This window comes from Drosophila navojoa, chromosome 4 (assembly GCF_054131105.1).
Source record: "Drosophila navojoa isolate 15081-1374.11 chromosome 4, UAZ_NAV_1.0, whole genome shotgun sequence".
Taxonomy (NCBI): Eukaryota; Metazoa; Arthropoda; class Insecta; order Diptera; family Drosophilidae; genus Drosophila; species Drosophila navojoa.
In genome coordinates, this window is record NC_142892.1 from 12,893,489 (window position 1) to 12,918,821 (window position 25,333).

General features: G+C 40.2%; 3 protein-coding genes across 7 annotated transcripts; 1 reads left to right on the plus strand and 2 right to left on the minus strand.

The window, feature by feature from the left end:
• Positions 1 to 2: 2 nt before the first annotated feature.
• On the minus strand, positions 3 to 11,617 carry ZnT63C (solute carrier family 30 member 1). 3 transcript variants are annotated; one of them, XM_018100444.3, is made up of 8 exons: positions 11,467 to 11,617; positions 10,605 to 10,724; positions 3,072 to 3,258; positions 2,876 to 3,000; positions 2,006 to 2,103; positions 1,431 to 1,944; positions 1,137 to 1,371; positions 3 to 1,078 (listed from the first exon to the last, which is right to left on the minus strand). In XM_018100444.3, the coding sequence occupies exons 3-8, from the start codon at positions 3,246 to 3,248 to the stop codon at positions 893 to 895; spliced, it is 1,335 nt and encodes a 444-aa protein (XP_017955933.1). In that variant the 5' UTR covers positions 3,249 to 3,258; positions 10,605 to 10,724; positions 11,467 to 11,617; the 3' UTR covers positions 3 to 892. The 3 variants fall into 3 exon arrangements, with proteins under 3 accessions (XP_017955933.1, XP_089115026.1, XP_089115025.1); XM_089258900.1 differs by having other exon boundaries at positions 11,534 to 11,612; XM_089258899.1 differs by lacking the exons at positions 10,605 to 10,724; positions 11,467 to 11,617 and adding an exon at positions 4,229 to 4,257.
• A 483-nt stretch (positions 11,618 to 12,100) lies between these two features.
• Positions 12,101 to 17,100, minus strand: LOC108651033 (uncharacterized). Its single transcript, XM_018100433.3, has 10 exons — positions 16,876 to 17,100; positions 15,837 to 16,007; positions 15,624 to 15,763; positions 14,588 to 14,786; positions 13,868 to 14,303; positions 13,646 to 13,801; positions 13,260 to 13,586; positions 13,008 to 13,197; positions 12,698 to 12,937; positions 12,101 to 12,640 (listed from the first exon to the last, which is right to left on the minus strand). Exons 3-10 carry the CDS (start codon positions 15,655 to 15,657, stop codon positions 12,591 to 12,593), a joined length of 1,632 nt encoding a protein of 543 aa, XP_017955922.1. The 5' UTR covers positions 15,658 to 15,763; positions 15,837 to 16,007; positions 16,876 to 17,100; the 3' UTR covers positions 12,101 to 12,590.
• A 268-nt stretch (positions 17,101 to 17,368) lies between these two features.
• Positions 17,369 to 25,171, plus strand: pns (DENN domain containing pinstripe). 3 transcript variants are annotated; one of them, XM_018100424.3, is made up of 16 exons: positions 17,369 to 17,523; positions 17,857 to 18,369; positions 18,457 to 18,566; positions 19,126 to 19,538; positions 19,912 to 20,201; positions 20,260 to 21,343; positions 21,408 to 21,614; positions 22,199 to 22,397; positions 22,459 to 22,783; positions 22,848 to 22,977; positions 23,031 to 23,281; positions 23,354 to 23,499; positions 23,557 to 23,675; positions 23,733 to 24,109; positions 24,166 to 24,388; positions 24,451 to 25,171. In XM_018100424.3, exons 2-16 carry the CDS (start codon positions 18,030 to 18,032, stop codon positions 24,644 to 24,646), a joined length of 4,410 nt encoding a protein of 1,469 aa, XP_017955913.1. In that variant the 5' UTR covers positions 17,369 to 17,523; positions 17,857 to 18,029; the 3' UTR covers positions 24,647 to 25,171. The 3 variants fall into 3 exon arrangements, with proteins under 3 accessions (XP_017955913.1, XP_089115530.1, XP_089115531.1); XM_089259404.1 differs by having other exon boundaries at positions 17,511 to 17,650; XM_089259405.1 differs by lacking the exon at positions 17,369 to 17,523 and adding an exon at positions 17,666 to 17,792.
• Positions 25,172 to 25,333: the final 162 nt, after the last annotated feature.

A 25,333-nucleotide genomic window follows, 5' to 3' on the forward strand; every position in this document is an offset into this window, starting at 1 on the left:
AATTATAGAATGTATATATAAGTTTTTTTGTTTTATTTTACTTTTGTTTATAGAATTTGCAAAAATTGTAATACGCTAGGTATTCGTAATTCTTTTAACTTTCCTCTAAACAGTCACAGCTGTCACTGTCTTTGATCATTAACTATATTATGTATATATATATATATATATCTACTAAATATAATGTGTTTTTTCTTCATCTCCTTTTCATGTATAAACTTTTTCAAAATGTAAAAAACGTACATATATTCTTAATTGTTGTTGCTCTTAGGGCTAAGAATTAACTAATATTTTGTTTCATTGTTTTTCTTTTTGTTCAATCTATCAACATTTCATATAATTTATATATATTATATGAAAAACTGCTAAATTGCTAAATCTAAACATTTTGATTTCAATTAAACTAGCACATAAAATATATAAATGAATTATGTTGCGCTGTTAATGTTTGTGTTTATGTTGTGGTTGTCCCTTTTTTGCGCATAAGCACCCACACTTTAAAATAATTCTTTATCTGCTAAACTAGACAACAACGTTGAGAACCTGCACTTAACCACGAACTAAAAACAAAATATGTGTGTGGGTGTGTGTATTTTTCTACTAAACAGCTTAGGTGGCGTCTCCATCCTCTGCTCCTTTAAAGCGCCACCTCATCGCCGTTTCGGGTGCAGGCACCGCCGCTGAGTTTCACTTGCTCCTTGGACTGCGCCTCGGCACGCAGCTGCAGCTCGCGACGTCTTTGTGCAGTTAGCGAGAGACTTGGGCTGGCATCGCTGGCCGCGATGACTTTGGAAGTTGTTTGCTTTATTATATCACGTGTTGTTGATGATGTTGTGGTTGGGCTTGTATCAAAGTGTACTTGATGCTGTTGTGCTGTTGGCTGTTGCTGTTGTCAGACTATTTCATTCTTTGGCGTTGGCTCCGCGGCTGCTGTTACAGCGCTGCCATTGCTTATCACCGGGTTGACGCCACTGGCTGCGGCCTCTAGCAGCGAGCCAGCCTCAACATCGCCCGCTTGGCGTGCCGCGTTTCGTTGACGGCACATATAAGGTGAACTTGAGGGTGAAGGCAGCGGATTCTGTAAGGAAATATCGATTTAAATTTCTCTTGCTCAAAGGGAATTCATTGCAACTAACCAATTTGTTGTTGTTTTGGCAGCAGGTGGCCTTCACGCAGCCCTCCTCTGTGGTGGGACAGTCGAGGGCACAGCAATCGGAGCCACTCATATTGATGCTGGAGGTGCCATCGGACATATTGCAGCCCTCGATCTCACTGAACTCTGGCTGTATGGTGGTCGAGTGTATGCCTTCATTGTGAAAGAATTCCTTGACCTTCTCGGCTATCTTCATGTACTCTGACAGATTGCGGCAACTGCAAGGCAACTCAAAATTAGCTATGAGCACTTAAGGTTATTCCGATTAAACATTTACCGTATGTGTGCAGAAGCAATGATGCGATCTCCGGCCAACTGCCAGACATGGAATTCGTGCACTGCCAGCACTCCGTCAACCTTCTCCAGCAGTCGCTTCTGTATGGCGTCGACCTGGATGTGCGTGGGCACCGTTTGCAGCAAAATCAGCGCCGATTCACGCAGCAGCGGCCACACAGAGTGCAAGATTAGCGCTACTAGCACAATGGACAGCGCTGGATCAATGTACAGGCGATACTCCCAGTCACTCTTCCAGACGACCAGTGCACTTACTACCACAATAACGCTGCCCAACGCATCGCTGAGCACGTGCAGAAAGGCGCCACGCATGTTCATCTGGCCGGGATCATGGCTGTGACCATGGCTGGACTTCTTAACCTGCTTTTCTTTCTGCTTTTCATAGGCATAATCGTTCGGCTCATCCTCACCCTCGTCCATATTGGCCAGCTCTGTAAGCCGACTGTGATTGCGTGTCAAGCCGCCGCCATGCGAGTGTCCGTGATGACCGCCATGCTCTAGAATCAATTAACCTTGTTCCATTAATAAGTTAAACTAAGTAATATGTAGCATACGTACCATAGAGCAGACACAGGCCAATCATGTTGACCAGCAGACCGAGTATACCAACAATGAGCAATAGTTCTGGCTGATGTATGGGCTCCTGCTCAATGAATCTGTGACAAAAATTAAAGACAAAATTTAAGGAATTGTTCATTGAGGGCATAACGATCACTTTAAATATAAATTTGGTCAACTCTATTACAGGCATGTTATTAATTACATATAAATGTTAGTAACATAATGCGTGAGGATTATGTTTCTAGCTCTGTTATACTGCAAAGTCAATAGCATTAGTTCTGTTATGCTGCATACAGCCACTGGTTAGTGATACAGCTTACTGTTATTAACATGAGAACGTAACTGAATTAATATTTCATACTTTAACTTGATCAATTTATTGAAGGAAAATGAATTTATTCGAAAAATAATAACTTTTATTATAGTAATACAAAGAAAATGTATATGCTTAACTGATTAATTCTATTGAACAATAAGGGAGAAGCCTTTGCACGTTCATCCAAACGAATGGCGTATAAAAGCGTAAAGTGGGAAGAAATAAATATGCACACGGCATGCAAATTGAAACGTTGCGAATAACGAATGACGAAAAAGATCGAAAAACGTAAATTCAAACAGCAGCAACAACAACAAAAGCAAAATACAAATTTACAAATTAAACGAGCGACTAACAACAACAACAACAACAACAAAGTGGTCAAGAAAATGTGTAAGCAGACGTAATGGTGACAAGGCAAACGGTTCGGATTGCGTTTTGGGTGTGTGAGTGAGCGATGTGGAGGCGTTGACCACAGCAACAAAGAAACATAAATATATACACTGTATGTATATATAGTATGTATATGGGTACAGGTACAAGTGCCTCACCTTTTACAAGCCTCAATTGTGATGCTGAAGCAGAGCGCAACCAGAAACACCGCATTGACTAGAGCTCCCAGCACCTCGGCTCGTGCCCAGCCAAAGGTGTTCTTCGACCATTTCTTGGGCGACATCTGTTAATAAGAATATATATATATATATTAATTATACTTTCATGTTTAGTATCTGGTTATGGTGCACTCACCTTCACTGAGAGGAATGATATGACCAGGGCAGCAATGTCGCCCAACATGTGAAAACTGTCCGCCACTAGCGCCATTGAATTAGTCACATAGCCCACGATGATCTCCACAAAGAAGAAAAACGCCGTCAGCCACATCATTGAGAGCAGGCGACATTTTTTGCCCGAATATTTGGACATCTTGGAGAAACTAAAAAATACAAATTAGATATAAGATATAATTAGATATATAGATAGTCAGTTATATTTGCATAAAACATAGAAACTAAAGAAATTATGTAAGTCGTATTATACACAAATGGGATTCTGTATATATATGTATATCAGAGAATAAACTAAAATCAAGTAAAATCAGTATATACGGAGGTCCACAAGGCGCGCGTTCAATCACCTTTCAATTCAGTGCATAAATTCAATTCGTTTTAAGTGAAAAATCTTTGAAAACAAATTAGCAACAAATTGAGTTTATTCAATTGTCACGGAAACTTTTTTTTACTGTCGGAAAACTTTTACACACGAGATTTAATTGAATGAAAATAGATAAAATTGAAAAAACAATTTTGGCTACGCTTGAGTGAGTGTAGCCCGCCGAAAAAGAGGGGCAGGTATGCCAATTGGGATTGTTACCTGACCCTTTTTCTCACTCTCACTGTCATTCTCTCTCTTTCCCTCTCATTCTTTCAGTTTATGGTTGACTGCTCTTTGAGCTTTGGTTTGATTGACTCACACAAAGAAATGAAATTTGATTTGCAGGAATTGCTAAGTGAAACTAATTTTTTTAAGTGCATCTGCTGCACTTTATATTTGGTTGTGTGTAAGTACGTAAGGGGATTGTCAATTGCGCTAACGTGGAATCCCAGGCTGTTAATAGCATTAGAATGTTATATTTTTGGTAATAGAATGATTAACAGAGCTCATGCACACGTAATGATATTAACATTGAAATGTTAAAGGATTAACAGCTGATCATAGCAAGCTCTCTCTTTTTGTCTGTTAATGGATTCACACACAATCAAATTAGCATAACATAACCCAATTGGATTCACGAACACCAGTGACTAGCACTCAAATGTTAAAGGATTCACATTAAATTAGAAGCAATCGGTCCAATTGGATATCTCTTGACATTTAACTGAAACTGGCGAATTCGTTTGACTTACACAAAAAACTGCATTTGTTTTGCAGAGTTTCTTAAGATGGGTTGATAGTTGAGTTTTTAATGCGGCTGCTGCTGCTGCTGCCGGTACCGTTGCTGCTGTTAATTGAATTGCAGTTATGCGAGAGCACGACTTGGCCAGCAATTTAAAAATGCCTGTATGCTATGTATTTACATATAGATAGCAATTGTTTTTTACTGCGAGGCGTTGCAACAGCACTTGTTTTTTGTATGTAAACATAAATAAGGTATACAAAACAATTTCAACTGAAACGAATATAATATAAATAACGACATTCGGTTCGTCGTCAAGAGAGTGCGCTAGCGCTCGCCCAGAGATGGGGGTGCAGTTGGTAAGGGATTGGGGGGTATAGTGGGGTGGGGCTAGCTTGTTGCTAAGAAAAACAATTTGCATGCTCTCACATTTACTTTCTCGTATATATATATATACATATATTACTATATATACTCGATCAGCTTGTTGACTAAGCAACTAAACAAACTCTCTTCGCTCCCGCTGCAACAGCAGCAGTAGCAGGAGTGGCCGTTGGCATTGGCATTGCCCACTGCTTTATTCAACAACAACAGCAGCGACAACAACAGCAACTACAATAGATTTCACAATCCCTTTGTGGATTTTCTCCTGACCTTATCTCTCGCGCAGTCTCGGCACACGAGACGCCAAAAAAGTGATGGCAAAATATTAAATGAGAATTAATTGTGATACACCCGAACAATGCGTAAGCTGCAGGCCTTATCTAAAGACCAATATTTGCTTTTATCCCGTTATCGCCGGGCGCTTACAATAGATAAAAATCTGCGACAGCGTGTGATAAGCACGACACAATGCTGTTTTCTATAAATCTGCGTTGGCATGTGCAAAATAGAAGAGGAAGTGTGGTAGAGATTAAACCAATATGTAAATACCCTTATGCTGTATAATATCGATTATAAATAAATGTTTTTATGGACACAGATGTTGACACTGTTTTCGAATTAAAACGTATACAAAAAATATTCCAAGATATTTCGCTTATATAGGTAATAAGAATTTATAAAATTTCAGGCATAGAACATTTGAAATCCATAATACCCATTTGATGAGCAAACAGTCCATTCTTATCATTTTCGGTCGGCTCGCAAACTATGGAAAAGTGACAGCAAAGAGATACGAGAATTATATATGCACAAAAAAGGAAAAACAATGTGAATACATTATGTTAAACTAATTGTGTGATAAGTGTGGTATTAATATCATTTATGATCCCATGTCTGCTCCTATTTATATAGACATAATATGCAAATAAATATACATCATAATAACTTTGGAATTGTTTAGACAGTTATGAAACTGTAAAAACTTTGATCTGTATGACATTATGCATAGAGTTGAAATCTTTTTACATTTATTTAATGACATTTTTTATATTCTAACAATGATAATGAGTACTAAAATTCAAGTAGATATTCGATAAGAGCAGCTGCTTCGTGAATAACAAACAGCTCTCTGGTTCTTTTATTCTCAGAGAGTATATGTGCATTAATATGTAGAAGACTTGTCAATGTCTTAAAAGAAAGATATTAATAATTGCGACGCAGTTCATTTCCTTCTCTCAGTTGTATTTCTACCACAACAACAAATAAGAACAATATATATATATAATAAATAACAATATTATATCTCAACTCATGTGCCATAGCTCGTAGGGCCCATATACATACAGCTTAAGCTGAACTCACTTGCTCTATGCATGCGCTCACCTGTAAAATGCTAGCAGTTCTCACCTTCACACCTGATTGAACACTGGTCAAGAGTTTTTTAGTCGGCCTTACACCATGTCATGCCTTATAGACGGGGCTTTAGCTGATAGCATAACATAGCACTGATTGAGCCTTTGAGCCACTCTCTGATAGCGGCATTGGCAGCAAATCAGTTGATCCAAACGTGTCTGGCAAGAGAAAAAGGGTTACCTCAATCAAATGGCAAGCGAATCGAAAGCTTTGTGGGAGGGAGAGAGAGAGTGGGTGAATGAGAGGGACAGAGAAAGACAGTTAGTTAGGTAAAGCTCTTATCCAAAAATAGTGGCTCTACTAACAAATTTTGAGTGACGGACGTTTTCAATTCGATTTCATGGTTATGTCAGCGAGTTAACCAATTTTAGGTTTTTCATTTGTCCAGGAACGTGCTTGTAATAATTAAGTAGGCGACAGGTGTATAGAATTAGTGCTGTAAGACCTCGAAGCACATGATAACGAATAACAATTTTAGAAATTGTAATTACACCAATTTCAAATGCCTACAAAGAAGCTAGAGTTATTTTGAATGACTGCTAAAATTGTATAGTACTATTATATAGATAATTGTTATATAGAAATGAATTATATTTTCATTATGTTAAACCACAATTATTTAAGCTTTAGCACAAATAAAGATACAGATTAAGTGAGAATTCTTAGCAAATGAATTTTATTGTATAGCTGCGCCAATATAATATAATATGTATTATATACATTTTTATATATTTTTCTTTTTAATTAACATTCAATTTCCGACTTGCTCCCAAGGATAGAACGCTCTAAGCTTACACGCATAATGCATACTGAAAAAATATATATAATATCTCAGATCTGCTGCATTCAACATTGTCTAAATTTAATTTCCGTGTCTATTTATCTATATGTCCGTATCTTATAGATCAGTTCGAATTACTTTATCAGAATGTTGTTGTAGAAATGTTGAGCTAAAACGAATTGACCGAAAGAAACTGCAAGGGTAAGTATTGGCATTCACAAATAATAAATATATTTAGTTGATATATAATATATATAAGCATATATGTATATACATACATATGCATGCTTCACTTTGTACATAAATATCTATAGCACGTGATGTGCCTACGCATTTATTACGACAATTAAGCATGCAGCACACATGCAGAGGCTACACTCACTCACACAACCACACAGACGCACAAATACAGTGCACATTTAATACGCACACACACACACACATACAGTTGCACCACAGCTGTGATTTAAGCCGAGTCGGGGCACAATTGGGTTACAATATTCTAGGTCATGTTGCTTAATTGGCCGCACAGCATTTGCATGTGTGTATCTGTATCTGTGTGTGTGTGTGTGCCTGCTATATAACTATATGTGTGTTAACAGAGTTTCGTACATGTTGAGCTTTTGGCATATGCCATGTTGACTTTATGGCCCCTTTTAGGTTACTCCTTCTATCTGCCGCCCACCCGCTTATGCTGGCCAACATCTGATAGGCCGCATGGCAACACCAGCATAATCTCATATGATATACGATAAGAATTTTTTGGTATTCTAGACCTAAAACAAATACATGACCTAGAATTTTATTTACAAAGTGAAATTAGTGGAAATTGTATATACAAAATTGTATTCCAACTGATTGGGAATAATAGAAATAATTAAGTAGACAAAAGTAACGTATATGTTATTCAAATGACCATGGAAAATATTATGTATATATAAGTCAGTCAACTGACTATAGAGGACATTTGGCTTGAGCTGCCTGAGTATAAGACTGGAATGATACTGGAATTTATGTCATATAACTGATCAAGGGAAGAGATCATAAAGAAGAGATGAGATATCAGAAGACAAGAGATCAAACAAGAAATCAACAATAAAGAGAGCTTAAGCGTAAAAAAAGGTAAACATAGAGAACATTGAAGCTATCATAGAGCAATTGGTATTCTCATAATGCCAAAGGAAATAAGTTGATAAAAAAGTGAATAAAAAAAAAACAAAAAACCGAATCAAATAATTATTTTAATTACAAAATTGCATTTGCGAACAATGGCGGAAATTGCGCCGCCAACAATTTTATTTTACCCATTGAAAAATAGGTAAATAGGGTATATTGGCTAAGTACTACCAGCAAAAAAAACGTAAGTATGCACTTATCAATAAATCTCAATCAATAAACAGAGCAAGCTAAAAGCGGAAATATAATTTTGGGAAGTTTATTTTTGTATTTCCCAGATTTTGGTAGGGAAAGAATCAGCTCAGGGCAGCATTTACGGTATCGGGTGGTCGTGCACTGCCGACCAAAACACTTTTACTTGTAATTTTGCCATTTTTTTTGCAGAAACTAAAAGCAAAGAAGCGCCATCAACTGTGCAGCTGACAATTAACCCGGTTTTCCTGCGGCCCCAAAGGCAGGCGCGGAAAAGCACAAAAAGGCGCAAAAAAACAGCAACAACAAAAGCAGATGAAAAGCGCCGGCCTGAGGGCAATAGAGTGAAGAGTGTGGGAGAGGGCATGGGGATAGTAGGTGTGGGTAGTATCGGAGAAAAGTGGGGCAGGTAAGTAAGTTTTGATTTATTTATGCAAATTTTGTGGGACATTGCAGGGCCCGACAAGAAAAAGGTAAAGGAGCGCGGAAGGGTATTTTCTAGTGGGCGTGGCATTGGATGAATGCTATATATAAATACATATTACTGACCCAATTCGCGCTACAAGCAGTCAGCTGGCCTCTTGTTAAAAAGAAAAAATACTTTTTTGCTCTAATAGCCAAAAACACTTACTTTTTTTTAGCACTGTACAGCAAAATGTATGCTTTGCCTTCGTACTATAAAGGTTTCATATATCTATCATGATTATAAAATACAAAATATATATAAAATCAGCTCTGAATCTTTTATGCAAATGTATGTATTATTTATAAGATTCGTTTGTTTGCTGCCATATACTGTAGAGTTCCATAAAAAATTCTAGCTCAAATTCTAATCCAATGGCAGATTATGTTGCTTATATAAATGCCTATTTAAAAACACTTTCACTTGGCACAGAACTAATGTGCACAATATCAAAGTCTGATTATCTGAGCGGGGTCTTATCTGGTCTAGCTAATTGTGCTTATTATGTAGCCTGACCAAGAACGAAATCTAACCCAGTTTTGCTCTTGTCATAAATCATAATACACGCGGGCAAACATAACCCAGTTCTCGTAGTTCCAGTTTCCACATTATTGAGGTTTACGAATTACAAATATTTAAGTAGTTTCAATATTGATGAGCGGGGCGAAACAAGTACATAAATAAATAAATGGAAAATCATATTTGGTGCGAAACTTAATTAACACTATATTGATTTTTTATACTCGATGTCAATCAATCGGTATTTGAATAATTGGTGAAGGCAGGGAGGTAGAAGGGAGGTAGTTAAACCGAGTTCTACCGTCTGCATACGGAGCATGACCTTTAAACGAATATCAAAGGCGAAATCCCGATGCACAGCACTGGCTGAAAATGTCACACGCCAAAGCGTCCAGAATTTATTTGCAGTGGGGTACACCCAACTGCTGAATATTCCTTAAAAATTTATAACTCTAACGCTTCACTAGTAGGCTAAATAATAAATGATTACATATTTAAATATCGTGGACTCTTTGGATAGATCCCAACAGATATAGCAACATAACGCTGATCTCTCAATCTGATCTATGGTATCCCAGAAAATATACTTATTTTATAATTTGTTTTTATTAGTTTTGAATCACTGAGGAGCAATCAAAACATGCTACAAAACTAATATACTCTCTTGTCTCTTGCTAAACCAGCAGAAAATCTATTTCTGTTGGGCGGGCCAGTGAAGTGGAATGGTAACTACATATTAGATTAAATTATACATGAACATTAATTTCTATACAATGTCGTCATAATAAAATTATAAATAATTATAAATATTAATTAAATAAACGTCCGATAATTTTTGCTAAATTTAAAAAGAAATTAGCAAACTTTTATCTGTTTTAGCGATTAAAAATCGTAAAATAAATTAAATTGATATAATTATAACATGACTCAGAATTATTTCAGATAAGCAAACATGATCAATAATGACTAATGCGTTGGAAACTGGGAAGTTTGGATCGGATGTGTCGATTCAGAACCGGTTCCCAACGCCGGCAATCTGAAAAAACTGCAGTAAACAGCAACAACAACAACAACAACAGCAGCAGTAGCAGCAGCATCAAGAAAAACAGATTTAACTAGAGACCACTTTCAGGTAAATACATGTGGAGATAAAGCAAGACAAAGAAGCTTTTCGCGAATGTCAACAGATAATCGAGGCGCATAGAAAATGATTTGTTGTTGCTACCTGCGACCAGCTAGGCAGGTAGCTCGCGAAGGTTCGGTGACCCCAGGACCTGCATAGACATGTCCGCAGAAAAGGTCTCCTTTAAACTTTACTCGCATGTCTACAGACTTATACGGTATACATACATTTATAATCAAGAATAGCTTAGGTGGGAGACCTATTCAATTTTCCGTAATTGTTTTCAAACTAGATTCTAATTTGATTTGCATGAGAACGTGAGTTAATGAACTTACCAAAGTTAAAAAGTTGATGCCGCCGTTTAATTTGAATAAGTTCAATTTGTTGAACTTCAGCACAAATAATTTGTCCGACGACAGCGTTGGCCGCAGGAAGAGCGCGGCTTTGATTTTGATCTACAGACAACAAAAGTGTAATTGTTTATTTATTACTTGATTTGCACTAGCAAAGACTCTTTAGCAACAATAGAGCTGTTGCGCCTGTGAGTGTGTGTGTACGTGTATCGCTGCCAACTAACATACATACGCTCATACTCGTGCATAAGCATGTCCACATACATACAATACACATGTAGCTGTGATAAAAACAATAGCAAGAGCCGATAAGTTGACGTCGATACGTTATTTGGTTTTGTAACGCGTGCAAAATATGGGTGCCGCAAGCAGTGCTAGTAAATATTTATAAACAATTTGTGAATGCCAAAGCGGCGGTGTGCATCGTTATCTTTTGAATAACAGCAACAAAATCTGCACACCACGCTCAAAATTCCTGTGCTCTTCTTTTCCGACTGTAGTGGGGGGAGGCGCATGGGGCGTCTGATTTATATACATTACATTCACATGCACATACATACTCTTAGAAATATATATATATATATATATATATATATATATATATATATATATATATATATATATATATATTTGTATATATATTTTCCATGCATATATATACATAGTTATACATGTATGTACATATATTGTTAATGACATCGCTACACGTTAACACACACACACATATACGCGCACACACAGTACGCAGTATTTGGATATTATTCGTATGCCAATTTACACTTTTGCAGCCAGCACGTGCACTTGCTAAATGTGTCAATTGCTCATATCTCAAGCAACGCATTACCAGTTTTTTATTTATTTATGTATTTTATTTTGCTTCCGAAACTGAACTGCTAGCGCTCTAGACTTACGACTCTATTAAAATTTTCAAGACGACTGACGGCACGGACCAAGAGTAGCAAAGTAGAAAATACTGTGAAGACTTTTAACAGTGTGACCAAATCGATCGATATATCGATACATTCTGGAAGCACTCCTGTGCGAAGACGACGAGAACATTATTTTCGACACTGACCAGACTGTCTGGTTCGCAGCAGCGAGTAAGCAGTGTGGGAAATTCGAATTTGAATTCTCGGCGGGAAATTTTTGTTTTGTTTTCGCCCGAGTTAGAGATGGTTGCTGCTTCTCACGATTTTTTCGTGTTTATATATGTAGCTCATCCCGAATTTCAACATTAATTAACATTATTATGCCAAGGCCCGAAAAGATTAGTTTGATGTTATCCCTCCGAATTTATAGAGAATATAAATATATGTATATTTATACTCATTCACGAAAGTGAATGCGAATACGTTCCGTATGAACGCAGTCTATTTCGGCGCTATTGAAGTTAGAGCTAAACTTAGCTATTAAATTGCTTATGAGGTGTGAATGAGTATTCTGCAGTTGGTAACGCCCGACTGCAACGTTCTTACATGTTTCTTTTATACTTAAGCACTATAAACTTTATTAAAATATATTTATATAAATTGCTTGCGCTTATAAATAAAATTTTACACATGGAGTTAAAACAACATGTATTTAGATATTATGCATGTCTGCTTATATTCTACGACAAATAAATATATACATATATACGTACTTTCGCATATACATATGTATATGTTTATATAATATGCACATATTTTTCAATAAAACGCATACGCGTTCATATAAAAATTAACACTTGAGCAAAAATTTGTATTGCGAATTGCATGAAAAGCGAAACATTTAAAGTACACAATTAAGCATACAAATAATATTCACGTTTAACACTAGCTTTGATTGAGACAGTGCGGAAGAAGGGTTACACAGAGATAGAACGAGAATGAAGGAGAAGGAGAATGAGGGGATAGTGAGAGTTGGATATGGGACAGCTATTGTGTAGCATGCCGCCAAAAATGCATTCATGCCACAAGTCGTAATGGCCTAGCTCTCCCAGACCTCGTCGCGCTGTTTGGCAGCTAAAAGTTTACGTTCTACAATACAAATGGATAAGATAGAAAACATATTAAGGATATGGATAAGACATTCACCTTTGGCTTCACGTAGGACACGCCTTTCATTCTCCCTTTCCTCTGGTGCCGTAGGCAACTTAACACCCAGAGCGCCGGACACCAGACGACGCGCTAACGCCGTACAAGTTTCCGGTCGTTGTCGATATGGCTGAAGCGATGTGGCGCCCGCCTTCTTCGCCTTGAGACGGGATTCCAGTGTAGCCTCGGCCAGTGGCTTCAACTTAACAAATGGATGACCCATGGTCAGCACCTCAGCAGCTACAAAATGAATAAAAATTATAATTTTTGGTTGACTTTAACAAGCAAATACCTCACACTCCCTACTTACCAATACGGGAGCTGCTAAAGACAGCCAGAGCGTGTGTATCATCCACCCATTTGATGTCGAAACCGGCACTTTTGTACTGCGAGAAGAGCATTAGCAGATCCGGTGTCTTAAATTCCACTGGGAAATTCGAGATCTCCAGCACATGCGGAAACTCCTCCTCATTGAGCAGCGATTGCTTAATGTGATACAGCTGAAGGATTACAAAGTAAATAAAGTATGAATTAAAACATTTACGCAGCTACATTCACTTACGCTGTAATCCATTTTAGGCAATTCGATTTTACATTTCCCCACGGATTCGGTCAGCTCTTGCAGAATCTTTGGATTCAAACAGTCGCCGTTCTCATCAAACATATTCTCCCAATCATCTTCGTTCTCCTCATCATCATCCTCGGTGGTGCTGTCGGCAGGTGGTGTCAGTGATGCAGCAGTCGCTGCTCCTGCTGCCGTTGCTGTTGTAGTTGCTGCTGTGACAGTGGCATTGCTAATCTGAGGCGCAGATTCAATCTTTTCGGGTATTTCAAGCACATCCGATACAAAAGTTTGTTTCATGATACGACGATTGCTGCGGTTGATTTCCTATAAGCAAGATCAAATTTAACTAAATGTATCCACGAAATTTATGTCAACGCATTTACCTTGGAGGCTCTCTGCAGTTCGCGCACTTCGTTATCACATTTGTTCACATCCTCAGTCGTTGGCGCATAGCTGGCTTTTGGCGGCGCAGCGTCTTCGATGCGCAACGATTGCGGCTGTTGCTGTTTGTGGGTTTTGCTCGTCTTTGATCGCATTGTCTACAAAATTAGACGAATACTTTTATTTCGGTCTTGGTTTGGCAAATTCACAATATGATTAATTACCTCTTTATCACAGTTGCTAACTAGCGGTGGTCCGGCCGTATCTGGTATTTGGTTAGCTTGGTTTTCGCTAGGCGCAATCACAAGCAACGTATCTGGCTCAATAGTTTTGCCAACCGATTTCTTGCCGCGATCTCGACGAGATCTTGATTTTTTTGTTTTCGCTTGTTGATGCTGCTGCTGCCCGTTGCCGTCGTCTGATTTGGACGGGTTTGTATTTACAACTGGCATGTCCAATGGCTGTGGCTGTGGCTGTAGCTGTTGATTGCACGTAGTCGGCGCTGCTGCTACGGTTGGCGTAGGCATCGGCATTGTTGTCGTTGTTGGAGGCGTTGTTTGACTGCGTCGTGCCCTTGGCACATAAACCGCGCGATCGGGACGCCGTTCACGACGCGTTGCTGCTGCTGCTGCTTCGGCCGCGGCGGTGCTTGTTTGCTCTCTGCGAAGCAGTTGATCAAAACAAAACAAAGAAAATAATGATAGCGGTTAACACAGACACACACACACAAATACGGACACAACTCCACGTAGAGAAGAATTTCGTAAAAAACAGTTGTCAAGTGCAAGCACCTTACAAGGAATTGCAAAACAATAATGCAATCCCAATAAAAACATATGAATATTTTGTCGAAAAGAAAGCTGCGTTAACTATGATTATAAAACTCGTGTGTTTACTATATAAACAATTAGGTTGCTGGGTTTTAATCAATGGAGATTACGTACCTGCCTGGAGACCTTTTCCGTGCGACTGAGGTAGTTGTCGAGATTATTTCTGTTGTAGTTGATATTGTTGTTGTCGTTTGTGCCGCTGCCGCCGTCTCTGGCACCGTTTCGTTCGTTGCACCTGCTGCTGTTGCTTCCTCGCTGCTATTGTGTCTGAGTGCGGGCGGTCTGTAGAGATCCACAGAGTTCGATTTACTTACTGCAAAAGAGGCCAACAAAAAATCAAACAGAGTAAAGCGAAAGGAATACAATAATTATTAGCAAACTTTAATCATTTCATCAGATGAGGTAAAGTATGTGGCAAAAAGTAGGTACACACACACATATATCTATATATATATATATATATACACAATATAAATGCACATATACATACATATATATTTACACACAGAGCTATACAAAATTCACTAATGTTGACCTAATTTACGTTCGTTCGCTTTGGGCACTGCTTCGTGAATGTCAACATGTCTCGCTCAACCAGGGCGCAACAAGTGAGCGAGCGAGAGAGCAAGTAGCCAAAACGAGACAAGCGAGAGGGAGAGCGAGTGAGCTGAGAGCTGAGTGTGATGCAACCTGAAAGGCAGCTCGCGAAAGAGGGCGACCTTGAATAAGCTGCGTGACCCGAGCAAACAAAACGAACTGGCGCCCGTACGTTCGCCGGCGTGTTTGGCTTTATTTTTAGTCGTTTGCACACATACACACGCTTAAAACTTAAATAATTAATTGGTATTCGTTTAATTTTATTTTTGTTCGGTTTTCTTTGTTTTTGGTTTGTCTATTTGCAAAATATTTTCAAACTTGTCAATTGTGCCAACTTCCATTGCATACGAAAACACTCACGCACACATGCATATGTATGTATATGCATATGTATATTGTATGTATATAATTAATGAAGGGTTTGTCTCAATATCCGTTAAATAAATTCAATTTTAAATATTTAATATAATTAAGTAGTTTACACCGCACTGGTCATTAAATATCGATTAACATATAAATGAGCAGCATTATTACGTATACATAAGTTACTTACAAGGAGTTTCGCTGATATGCTTCTTAACGCCCATTTTACACAGATCCGTTACGCGTTTTCTACTTGCGCTGCTACTTCTACCGTTGCTTCGCCAGCTCTTCACTGGTTGTTGTTGTTGTTGCTGCTGTTCCTGTTTACGGCTGTCACAACAACAACATTAAGAATCCGAAAGAATTGCATTTGTATATATATGTATAAAGGTGCGCTACTTACGATTCAAATCCGTGCGGATCGATAAGCTGATTGCGAAAACAGACAACTGTGCGTCGATGCGGGCCTTGACCCACGGAAAACGTTAGAAGATCGTATTGCTGTCGATAGTTCTCACATGTTTGATGTATAAGATAACGGCGATAATTGTTCACAGGTGGAAAGAGCAGCACACTATGCAAGAAAGAGGCCAAACCGAGTTAGTGCCTTGTACATTTGTGTGCGTGTCTCTCGTTCGTTTACTACTCTGTCTCCCTCTCTCTCTCTCTCTCTCTCTTTATATATATGTATATGTTGTTTCTTTACAGCTAACAGGTTGTTGCCAGCGAGAAAGAAGAGAGGCACAATAAGAAGCACGCAAAGCCTGACTTGGAAGTAACTTCTTATGCAACAGAAACAATAGCGCAACCTAACAATTAACATACATACAATAACAGCAACAACAGTGAATAATAATAATGAAAATATTACACGAACAAACTGCTGATGGTGCGAGCCGATGTTGTTTATTGTAATGCAATAAATTGTTTATTAAACACGTCTTGCATTTTAAACGCCTCAAAACCGTGTTACCAGCCCCAAAAGCAAACGATGCAATGCGGAAAGCTATGTTGCATGCAACACTATTTTTGTTATTGCTGTTACCACTGTTGCTGCTGCTGCTGTGGGGCAGCTGAGAAAACTCGAAATTGTGGCATTTGCAAACCGGTAATATTACATCGAAGGCCCCATACTGAATTTCGTGTTGTTGTTGCAAGCTTCCGCGTTGTTACGGACACAAATAAACAACAAACGAAGAGTGGGGTGCGAGACACGCGCGGCACGAGTAGAGTAGGGATATCTAGTCCCACAAAGAATTGTTTTTATTGTTGTTTTTGTCACCAGCTGCTGCTGCTTACGACCGAAGCCTTTCTGTGCCACAAACACATTTGCGCACACAGAGAATCACATAGTCACACACATACACTTGAATTAACACATAATACATATCCACGCATACACACATATGCTCGTGTGCTTAAGAAGTTCTAAGAGCTCTTACCCACTGCTCAGGCGTTTTTTTAAAAACAATTCAATATCGACTCCAACATTATACACGAATTCTTGATCGATCAAGCTTAAACTAGCTGTCAACGTGTTTTTCCGTTCGCCGTTCTCCAGCTTTTTATTAAATATGCGACAATGTCGCCACACATAAATACAGTTTAGAACTTTTTTCACGTTTCACGAATTCAGTGTGTACACATCAACTGATTCAATATATTTCAATAATCGATGTATGGTTTCTACGATAAGAGTGCTACGATGATAAAAATATCGATATTTTTATATCAGGTGGCGAGCGAGTGAAAATCTGTTTATTGCAATTTTGAAAATAATAGTTTGTGATTACTCGCTTTATATATTTATATTTACTATAGTTATAACCAACAAGTTATTCCTGCACCAAGAAATATGTAATAAAATGAGTGAAAAGTTACATTTCAAAATATATAGTAATTTTCCATTAAAGTGCAGTACATCTGTACTTTGCTGTTTACAAAAAACGTAAACAAAAATCAGCTGTTCTTGATTTGATTCCATTGAACTAGTTATTGAACCAACTTTTTACAACCTATCGTCAAAATCATCGATAATAGGGCAATCGCAAAGCAAAAATAATTTTGGAAAGTGCAAATTGCGAACAACGGTAATACACAAAGTTGTTTTGCTTGTGCTAAAAATGTGTACAATACATTCAAACACAAGTGTTTTATTTCTGGCTTGATCCAAATTGCAAGTGTTTAAAATTTGAAAAATAAAAGCCCCTGAGCAAGGTTATAATAATTTTGTAAACGAATGCGTCTTTAAGCAGTGTGTGGTGTGGGGGTGAAAAGCAGACAACGACAACTGTGCCATTGGCATAGAATTTTCGCATATACATACATATGTACATACAAGGCAACCAAAAGGGTCACAGTTACAGACACACACAACCTCAGATAGTGTCTCATTTTGACGATTAACAATAATATATTTGCAGACAAAACTGACACAGGGCCAGGGACGTTGACGTCGTCGCCATCGTCGTGATAATTGGAAAGTGGCAAAAAAAAAAGCAACAGCAAACGAGCGCACAACGGTAATAGCTTTCAATACACACACAGACGAGCATATGTGCACACACAGGCACGCACACATGGAGGCGTTTGTTTGATGTACAATTTAGAGCAATCGAGCAACGAACAAAAGACAGACAAACAAATTATGACGGCGCGTGAAAATGTTGCTAGCCGTTTGTCCAAATTGATGCTTAGCAGTAGCAATAGCAATAGCAACAGCAATGGCAGCAGCAACAGCAACAGCATCAACGGCAGTTCAGCAGCCACGACGGCAGCAACGATGTCCATGGTGCAATCACCGACGTCGCCTGGCGAGCAATCCGAGTTGAATCAATTGAAACGCGATGCGGATCCGCAATTCTCACGCTTTGCCGATTATTTTGTGATATGTGGCTTGGATTTAGATACGGGCCTGGAGCCCGATCGTTTTGCTGGTAAGCCACATCAACAAGTAGTTGGAAAGTTATCAAAATATTAACACGAATTTCTATTTTATTTTATTATTTTTAATATTTGATTAGGTGATAATTTGCACTGTTCGCCGCTGGATCGCGCCTACAAGAGCAAACCATTAGCCCATTATCCCGAAAATGTACCCTGGAATCCATTCGATGCACACGGCATATGTATGGTAGGTGCAGCCATTTAATAGACATATAGCCACATGGGCGAGGTCTTCAATTAAGTTCAATTGCCTGCTTGGTGATGCAAGCAAGTCTAGCCCTCCGATCGGGCACAGTCCGAGTGCCCTGAGCACACAAATATGAAATTCATGCTTCACTGACTTGGTGCTCATTGATCATGATGATGATATGACTGCGAGCTGCTTTTAATTGATGCCACATCAACAGCGACGACTGCGCTGTCGATAAGCAAACAGCCACGCGTAGCTTATCATACAACGAAATCTTCACTTGTATATACTTTGAGAGTATTTGAAGTGCCCAGCAATGTATATATGTGTATCTATATATAATATACATCTATATAGATGTATTGGGCATCTGCTTTAAGTACGTTTTACAGTTATTGCAATTTATGAGGCACACAAATGATTTTCTTATGCACAGCCTAACGACAGTTGATAATTGAAGATTTATAGTTTCATTAGCATTATTACGAAATGGCACATAAGTAGATCTGATTGTTAATAAGTAGTACTGATCTATTTTCCCCTTTACTCTTTGCAGTTGTCGCTGCCGCAGGGCCTGCGCTTTCGCACTCAGAAACACAATATTGAGCCAAAGTTCCATTCGTTTGCTACAACGAGAGAGGATGGCAAACGTTGTTATGGTTTCAGTTTGGTTTTCTACGAGGAGATACGCAATCGGAACATCTGTGGCGCCATCCACACGCTGCAGTCCATGTTCATAACGGAGCTATCGAATGGCCAGCAGACGCACTCACTGAGCCGCATTAAGCAGGATGGGCCGGTCAGTCGTTCGCTGCCGCGACACTTTAAAGTAGCCGGCCAGGCGCCGCAGTCCGCACAAAGCTATTACGACATTAGCAAGGACAAGCTATATGTGGCCAAAAGTATCTCATTGATTTGTCAAGCGCCCTATGCATTTGCCGCAGAGCTGTTCCTCAAGAATCTGTACCGGTAAAATGGGGTTCTTACTCAATTGTTTTTATTGCCTATAAACTTAATCTATCTAGACTCTATATTATATTATATAGGTATATCTAGACTATATTATATTATATATATTATCTATGACTTTGTACTTAAATATCCTTCACGTTTGATATGTCACTCAGCTCAATTTTATTTATATATTCTGTTCTATGATTTATACCAGACATAATGATAGCATTTATTATCTAATCGTTGATAATTCGTATATATATTTTTGGTATTATTTTTAGACTTTTTATACAAATCAATTGATTATCTGTATGTGTCTTTATCTGTTAAGATAAGTTTGTGTTTTTTTTCCACAACTGTAAATGTAATTATAAATTTACCTTTGCAGTTGTCTTCCACGACAGCCAGGCGCTGGCATTAGTCTGGAGTCGTATGTGTATAACATACTCTATGAAGTGATGCTACCTCAGCCGGGAAAATCGATACGCATCTATTTACCACCCACGGAACCACATCTGCCAGCAATTGCATTGATCCTGCAACGTCCTGCGCTGGCCACTGAGCTGCCGCTGCTAGACTTTCCGTTGCGTTTGCTCTTCAGCTACCTGGGTGTGGAGTGTGTCATTCAGCTCCTGACCTGTGTGCTGCTGGAGAGTCAGGTGCTGCTGCGTTCCACAGGTAAATAGCGAATGAAATTCATTTTTTCCCCTAAATATATACGTATTCCCCTCGGCAGACTACCAAAGACTCATGATTGTGGGCGAGAGCATCACATCGCTGTTATTTCCGTTCATTTGGCCACATGTCTATGCGCCCATTTTGCCCGCTGCACTGCATCATTTTCTGGACGCGCCGGTGCCGTTTGTGATGGGCCTGCACGCCGGATGCGAGGCAGCACATAAGATCGGCAGTGAAGCAGCTTTGTGTTTTGTGGACATCGACAAGAAGCACATTCAGCTGCCCGAGGAGCTGCCGGTGTTTCCGCACAAGATAGACTTTATGGCCGAGATCATTTCGGTGCTGGACAAGTTCGAAATCGAGCGCGATCGCGCCCAGGAACCCAGCCTAAAGAATGGCTATGCCATGCGTGGCGGCGCCGATGCCATGATCTCTAGCTGCACGCTGCCCAACGGTGTGCAGGCAGCGCGTCGCAGCAAAGAGCGCTTCCAGCAACTGCAGGAGACGGTCTACACTCTGTCCAATAGCGGTGGCGGTGGCTCGCCCGCACAGATGCCAGGCGTGGACTATCAGCCATTGGTGGCGCATCCATCGAAAATCGACCATGTGCCACGCATTGCTGACTTTCTGCGTCGCAAGGGTGGCATGCGGGCTGCCCAGGCTAGCGGTGGCTCACCCGTTGGCAGCCCCACTCTGTCCTTGTCCTCGTCTCCAGTGGGAATCTATCAGGACGTCGATGCCGTGGACTCAACACTGCCGCCCTCTCGCATGGGCTCGTTATCGCGGCGCGCTGAAAAGCCAACTTTGTCGGCCGTGGAGCAATACTATCAGGATTTGCGCATAAATAACTCGCTGCGGGAGATATTTCTGAATCGTTTCGTTCACATGTTCCACGCCTACGAATACTTTGTCATCTATCCCAATCAGGCCAAGGATGAGTGGCTCTCGAATCGCGAAACACTACAGAATTTCGACAAGTCGTCCTTTCTCTCCGATCAGCCAGAGCACCATCGCGCCTTTCTCTCGCGCTTCCTTGAATCTCAAATGTTTGCCACGCTCATTGACAACAAAATTCTGGCCATGTGGGAGCCACAGCCGGATGAGCAGCTGCAGCTATTCGATCAGCGCATTAAGCTGCTAAGGTAAGCTTCCATTTACTGTGATGCGGCTTGTGTTAAAGTGGGTTTTTTCTCTGTTGCTTCACAGGCGTCGGCATGGCGAGAATATGATCTGCGCCACCAGCTATGAGCCGTGTGTGCTCAGTCAGGACTCGCAGCAGTGCTTTGAGAAGCGTCTCAATTGCATTGACATTGAGGTGACGCCACCAAGTGAGATTTTATCTAATCGTGCCGCCTACTTTCGCAGCTTTCCGCTTCTCGAGAAGGGCGTGTTGAATCAGGAGTGCGCCTCGAGGTAGTGTTTAATGCACTTGTACCCAACTCTATGTACCTACACTCCAAACCAATCCACTTCCCAAGCACGTTCCCTTATCCCAACCCCCCTTAATTAGCCTATTCATATCGCATTTCCCTCCACCAAGCCGTTGAGCCTCTGTTCCACCTGTTAACCTACCTGATGTCGTTGATATTATCTTATTGTGTTAGAATATGTATTATATAGTATCTGTATTAGTGCCGATGCTCAGTCCGTCTGGTCTTCCAATTAAAATTTAACTCGTACTGCTTTTGATTCTGTTTGCCTTTTGTACAATAATTTATTGATTAACAAGTATTAAGCCAATAAATTGCGACAACAAATAATTCATCAACTGTTGTTAAATTTTTCGTTTCTTTTCTTTTTGCATATTTTCTCTCTCTCGTTTTGTTCCTTTGCACCGCATGCGCACCCATCCTCTGCATAATTTGGACTCATTTTTAGTAACTACAATTAATCTAAATCTTTCTCTCTCGAAATTTCACTAAAACTCTTCAAAACCATGCCGCTAACCATTCATTAAAAACCAAACAAAACAACAAACAAAATCAATCCTTGAACAGAGGCAACAGCTTGCGACGGGTTAAGAATGGCAACAAATGGCGTGCCCGGGAGATATCGCTGGATCAGAAGCCGGCGAACAGTGCCAATTGCAACTCGAATGCGGCCATCAATCGACTCTCGGCCAATCTGACCACTGCGGACGTGAGTCCCGCTCTGATAGCACAGGCCAACTGGACATTTGTGGAGCGTTTGCTAAAGGTAATAACGCACAACCAAGCCAACTCTTGACAGCTGTTCTGAAAGTCACAATTTTCAACAGGACATCAAGTCGAAGACGAAGCGTATGCTGCTCGAGAAGATGGGCAACGAGGCAGTGGCCCTGGGCCTCAAAGGCGACGGCGTCGAGGAGAACACACTTATAGCGAGCATGTGCGATTTGCTGGAGAAGATCTGGTCGCACGGCCTACAGAATAAACAGGGCAAGTCGGCGCTATGGGCTCATCTGCAGGCCTATCTGGAGCAGCAGGAGTCACGCAGCGTGGAACCTGCAACGCCAGTGTCCAGTAGCCCCAGCAGCAACAAGATGAACATTGCTAGCGCTTCGCCAGCGTTGGCCTGGAATGCCATGCGCAAACGTATGGATTGTAAGTGCATCGAATTCGTTTGGCAAGAGCATCTAACTTAAACTCCACACGTTTCGCTCATCAGACTTGTCCACATTCCAAACGGATTTTGAGAGTCCTCCCAGTCCGAATCGCAGTCGTTCACGGGATCGCAACAAATTTGTGGGCCTGGAGCAGCTGTGCCCGTTGCCCGAATCGCTGGAGTTTGATGTCAAGTGGGTTTTAGCTATTACACGATCAAGCTTTATATATTAATCAATCTCTCTAGAAACGTGCTGGCCATGGCGGACATCAAGACACACATTGGGTATACGCGAGCCTGGGTGCGTCTCTCCTTGGAGAAAAAACTCTTGTCGCGCCACTTTCGCACCCTGCTCTCCGATGAGAGTCTGCTGCGTACACTCTACAAGCGGTCTGCCTTCCTGCGCTGCGAGGAGGAGAAGGAGCAGTTTCTCTATCATCTGCTAACGCTCAATACTGTGGACTACTTCAGCTTTACCAACATCTATCCCACAACGAGTATGTTAAGCTGAGACAGAGAGACGCTGATACTTATTTTATAATTAACATTCGTTGTCTGCCCTTGCTTAGAGTTGCCCTATCGCGTTGTCATCTTTCCTTCACGTAAACACGGCTCCTACCACACCTCCAGCAACGTGTGGATCATGGTCTCCGGCACCATGAATGAGACCCAACGTGTGCCCGTGCCCAAGGGCTCGTTGGAGTTCATCTTTCATGTGAGTCGAGTCAAATTAGCATTCTATTCACACTCAATACTTAATAACTGATTGCAGTACAAGAATCTTGGTTTGCTGACCACCATGCGCATAGGACATGACAACTCGGGGCCGAGTCACAAGTGGCTGGTGGAGCAGGTGGTAATGAGGAATGAGGTCACTGGGCACACCTACAAGTAATTTACACTCAATTACCCATTCGAATATCAAATGACACGCAATTCATGTTTTAGATTCCCCTGCGGCCGTTGGCTGGGCAAGGGCGTCGACGACGATTCGACGGAACGTCTGCTGGTGGGTCAACGTGTGCTCACCAGCGTTAAGAATGCCGAAATGGTGCCACCTACACGCACGCCTCCACGGACCCGCAGTCCCAGTGTGCAGCGCCAGGAGTCGGTCTCGCCCTCAGAGATTCAGCATCAGTTGGGCAACTGCGTCAACGTGATTGTCAAGTGGCATTACAAACCGAGTCGGGATCGCGATGTGGGCACCCTGACGAATCTGTTATGTGGTGATGATGGATTGGTTAAATGCCTGGAACAGGTCTTCCTTTGCGGCTTTCGCTCATCCCGTTTCTTTGGTCGTAATCTGTACATCTGGGATTACTTTAGTAGGTGGTCTGTAATTTAGACTATACCTTAAGCTAATGGAAAACGTATTTTCCAGCCAAGATCAAAGAGCTTTTCGAACAGAATCTGCAACAGGAATTGGATGATTCGGCATCCAGCCTGGACTCCTCCTTCAGCAATGGTAGCTGCAACAGCTTGCAAAGACGAGAAATTTCCGGCATATGGCGTCTCTATGTGCAGCTCATGGACGAGATCAATGGTACGGCCAGCACACTGGGCAAGGATGGCAAATTTCAGCTGCTCATATGCCTCAGTTTAAGGTGGGATCACCTAATTGAAAGGAAATAAGTGAATGTCTACATTAAAAATACTGTTTTAACAGGGAGCATCTGCTGACACGTCTTATCAAACCCATGGCTTTGACGAAGGTCACACAGGAGATGTACGAGGAGGAAAGTTTTTTGCGTCGTCGCAATCTTTTAACATTTCTCATACAAATTTTGGAGCCGCTCGATGACTGCCACATCGTGCTGGAGAACTCCATTACACAGGGCATACGCATTCCATCCCAGTGCTGAGAATATAATTAGACAGTGTATCTCCCAGCCAATCACACACCCACAGACATTTGCAACCAGTGACCTAGAATACTCATACATATGCCCTTAATATGTTAACGGGGAATCTCTAAAACTCGAATTCGTTGTTAGTTTGTTCGAAGCTAAAAAGACTTGTCATCCAATTTTAATAATAATCCCAAACACTTGCCATCCAACTCGCTTGCCAAGTGTTCAACAGTCAAAGTGTGAAGCCAAAGTTGAACAAAAAAATTCTGTGCAATTATGAAATTAATCCCAAATAATTCTAAAAAAAAATGTTGTTCAATACGAATTATTCTGTAGAATTTAGCATTTAAGCTCCTCCAATAACTTGGTCAATTTTTACCCTACGTTAGTGAATTTATTTTTTTTTTATAACGGTTGCTATTTTTATTTAGTTGATGTACCAAAGAGATATTTTGTGACTTGAATATTGTCTATATTTTATGATATTATTGAAATTAAGTGAGACATTAAGATTTATGGTGTTTACGTTATTATCAAGCTTTATTTTGTATTTTATTTAGTCAAAGAAAGAAGAAAACATTTACGAAGTTATTGAGTGTCAATAAATATATACAAAAGACAGCCAAAATATGGCAAAAAAATATGAGCTGTTTATTTCAATATTTAAATTATTTTTGTAATATAATTTAAATTGCGTGC

Coding starts and splice junctions, on each gene's coding strand:
- LOC108651033 (XM_018100433.3), bottom strand. CDS start 15,657: ATGGGCGTTAAGAAGCATATCAGCGAAACTCCTT. Junction 13,198..13,259: donor TGCCTAAAATGGATTACAGC/GTAAGTGAATGT, acceptor GTAATCCTTCAG/CTGTATCACATTAAGCAATC. Junction 12,641..12,697: donor TGTCCTACGTGAAGCCAAAG/GTGAATGTCTTA, acceptor TTTGTATTGTAG/AACGTAAACTTTTAGCTGCC.
- pns (XM_018100424.3), top strand. CDS start 18,030: ATGTACAATTTAGAGCAATCGAGCAACGAACAAAAGACAGACAAACAA. Junction 24,110..24,165: donor GTACATCTGGGATTACTTTA/GTAGGTGGTCTG, acceptor CGTATTTTCCAG/CCAAGATCAAAGAGCTTTTC. Junction 24,389..24,450: donor CTCATATGCCTCAGTTTAAG/GTGGGATCACCT, acceptor CTGTTTTAACAG/GGAGCATCTGCTGACACGTC.
- ZnT63C (XM_089258899.1), bottom strand. Junction 3,001..3,071: donor TATCATTCCTCTCAGTGAAG/GTGAGTGCACCA, acceptor TCTTATTAACAG/ATGTCGCCCAAGAAATGGTC. Junction 1,372..1,430: donor ATTGCTTCTGCACACATACG/GTAAATGTTTAA, acceptor GTTGCCTTGCAG/TTGCCGCAATCTGTCAGAGT.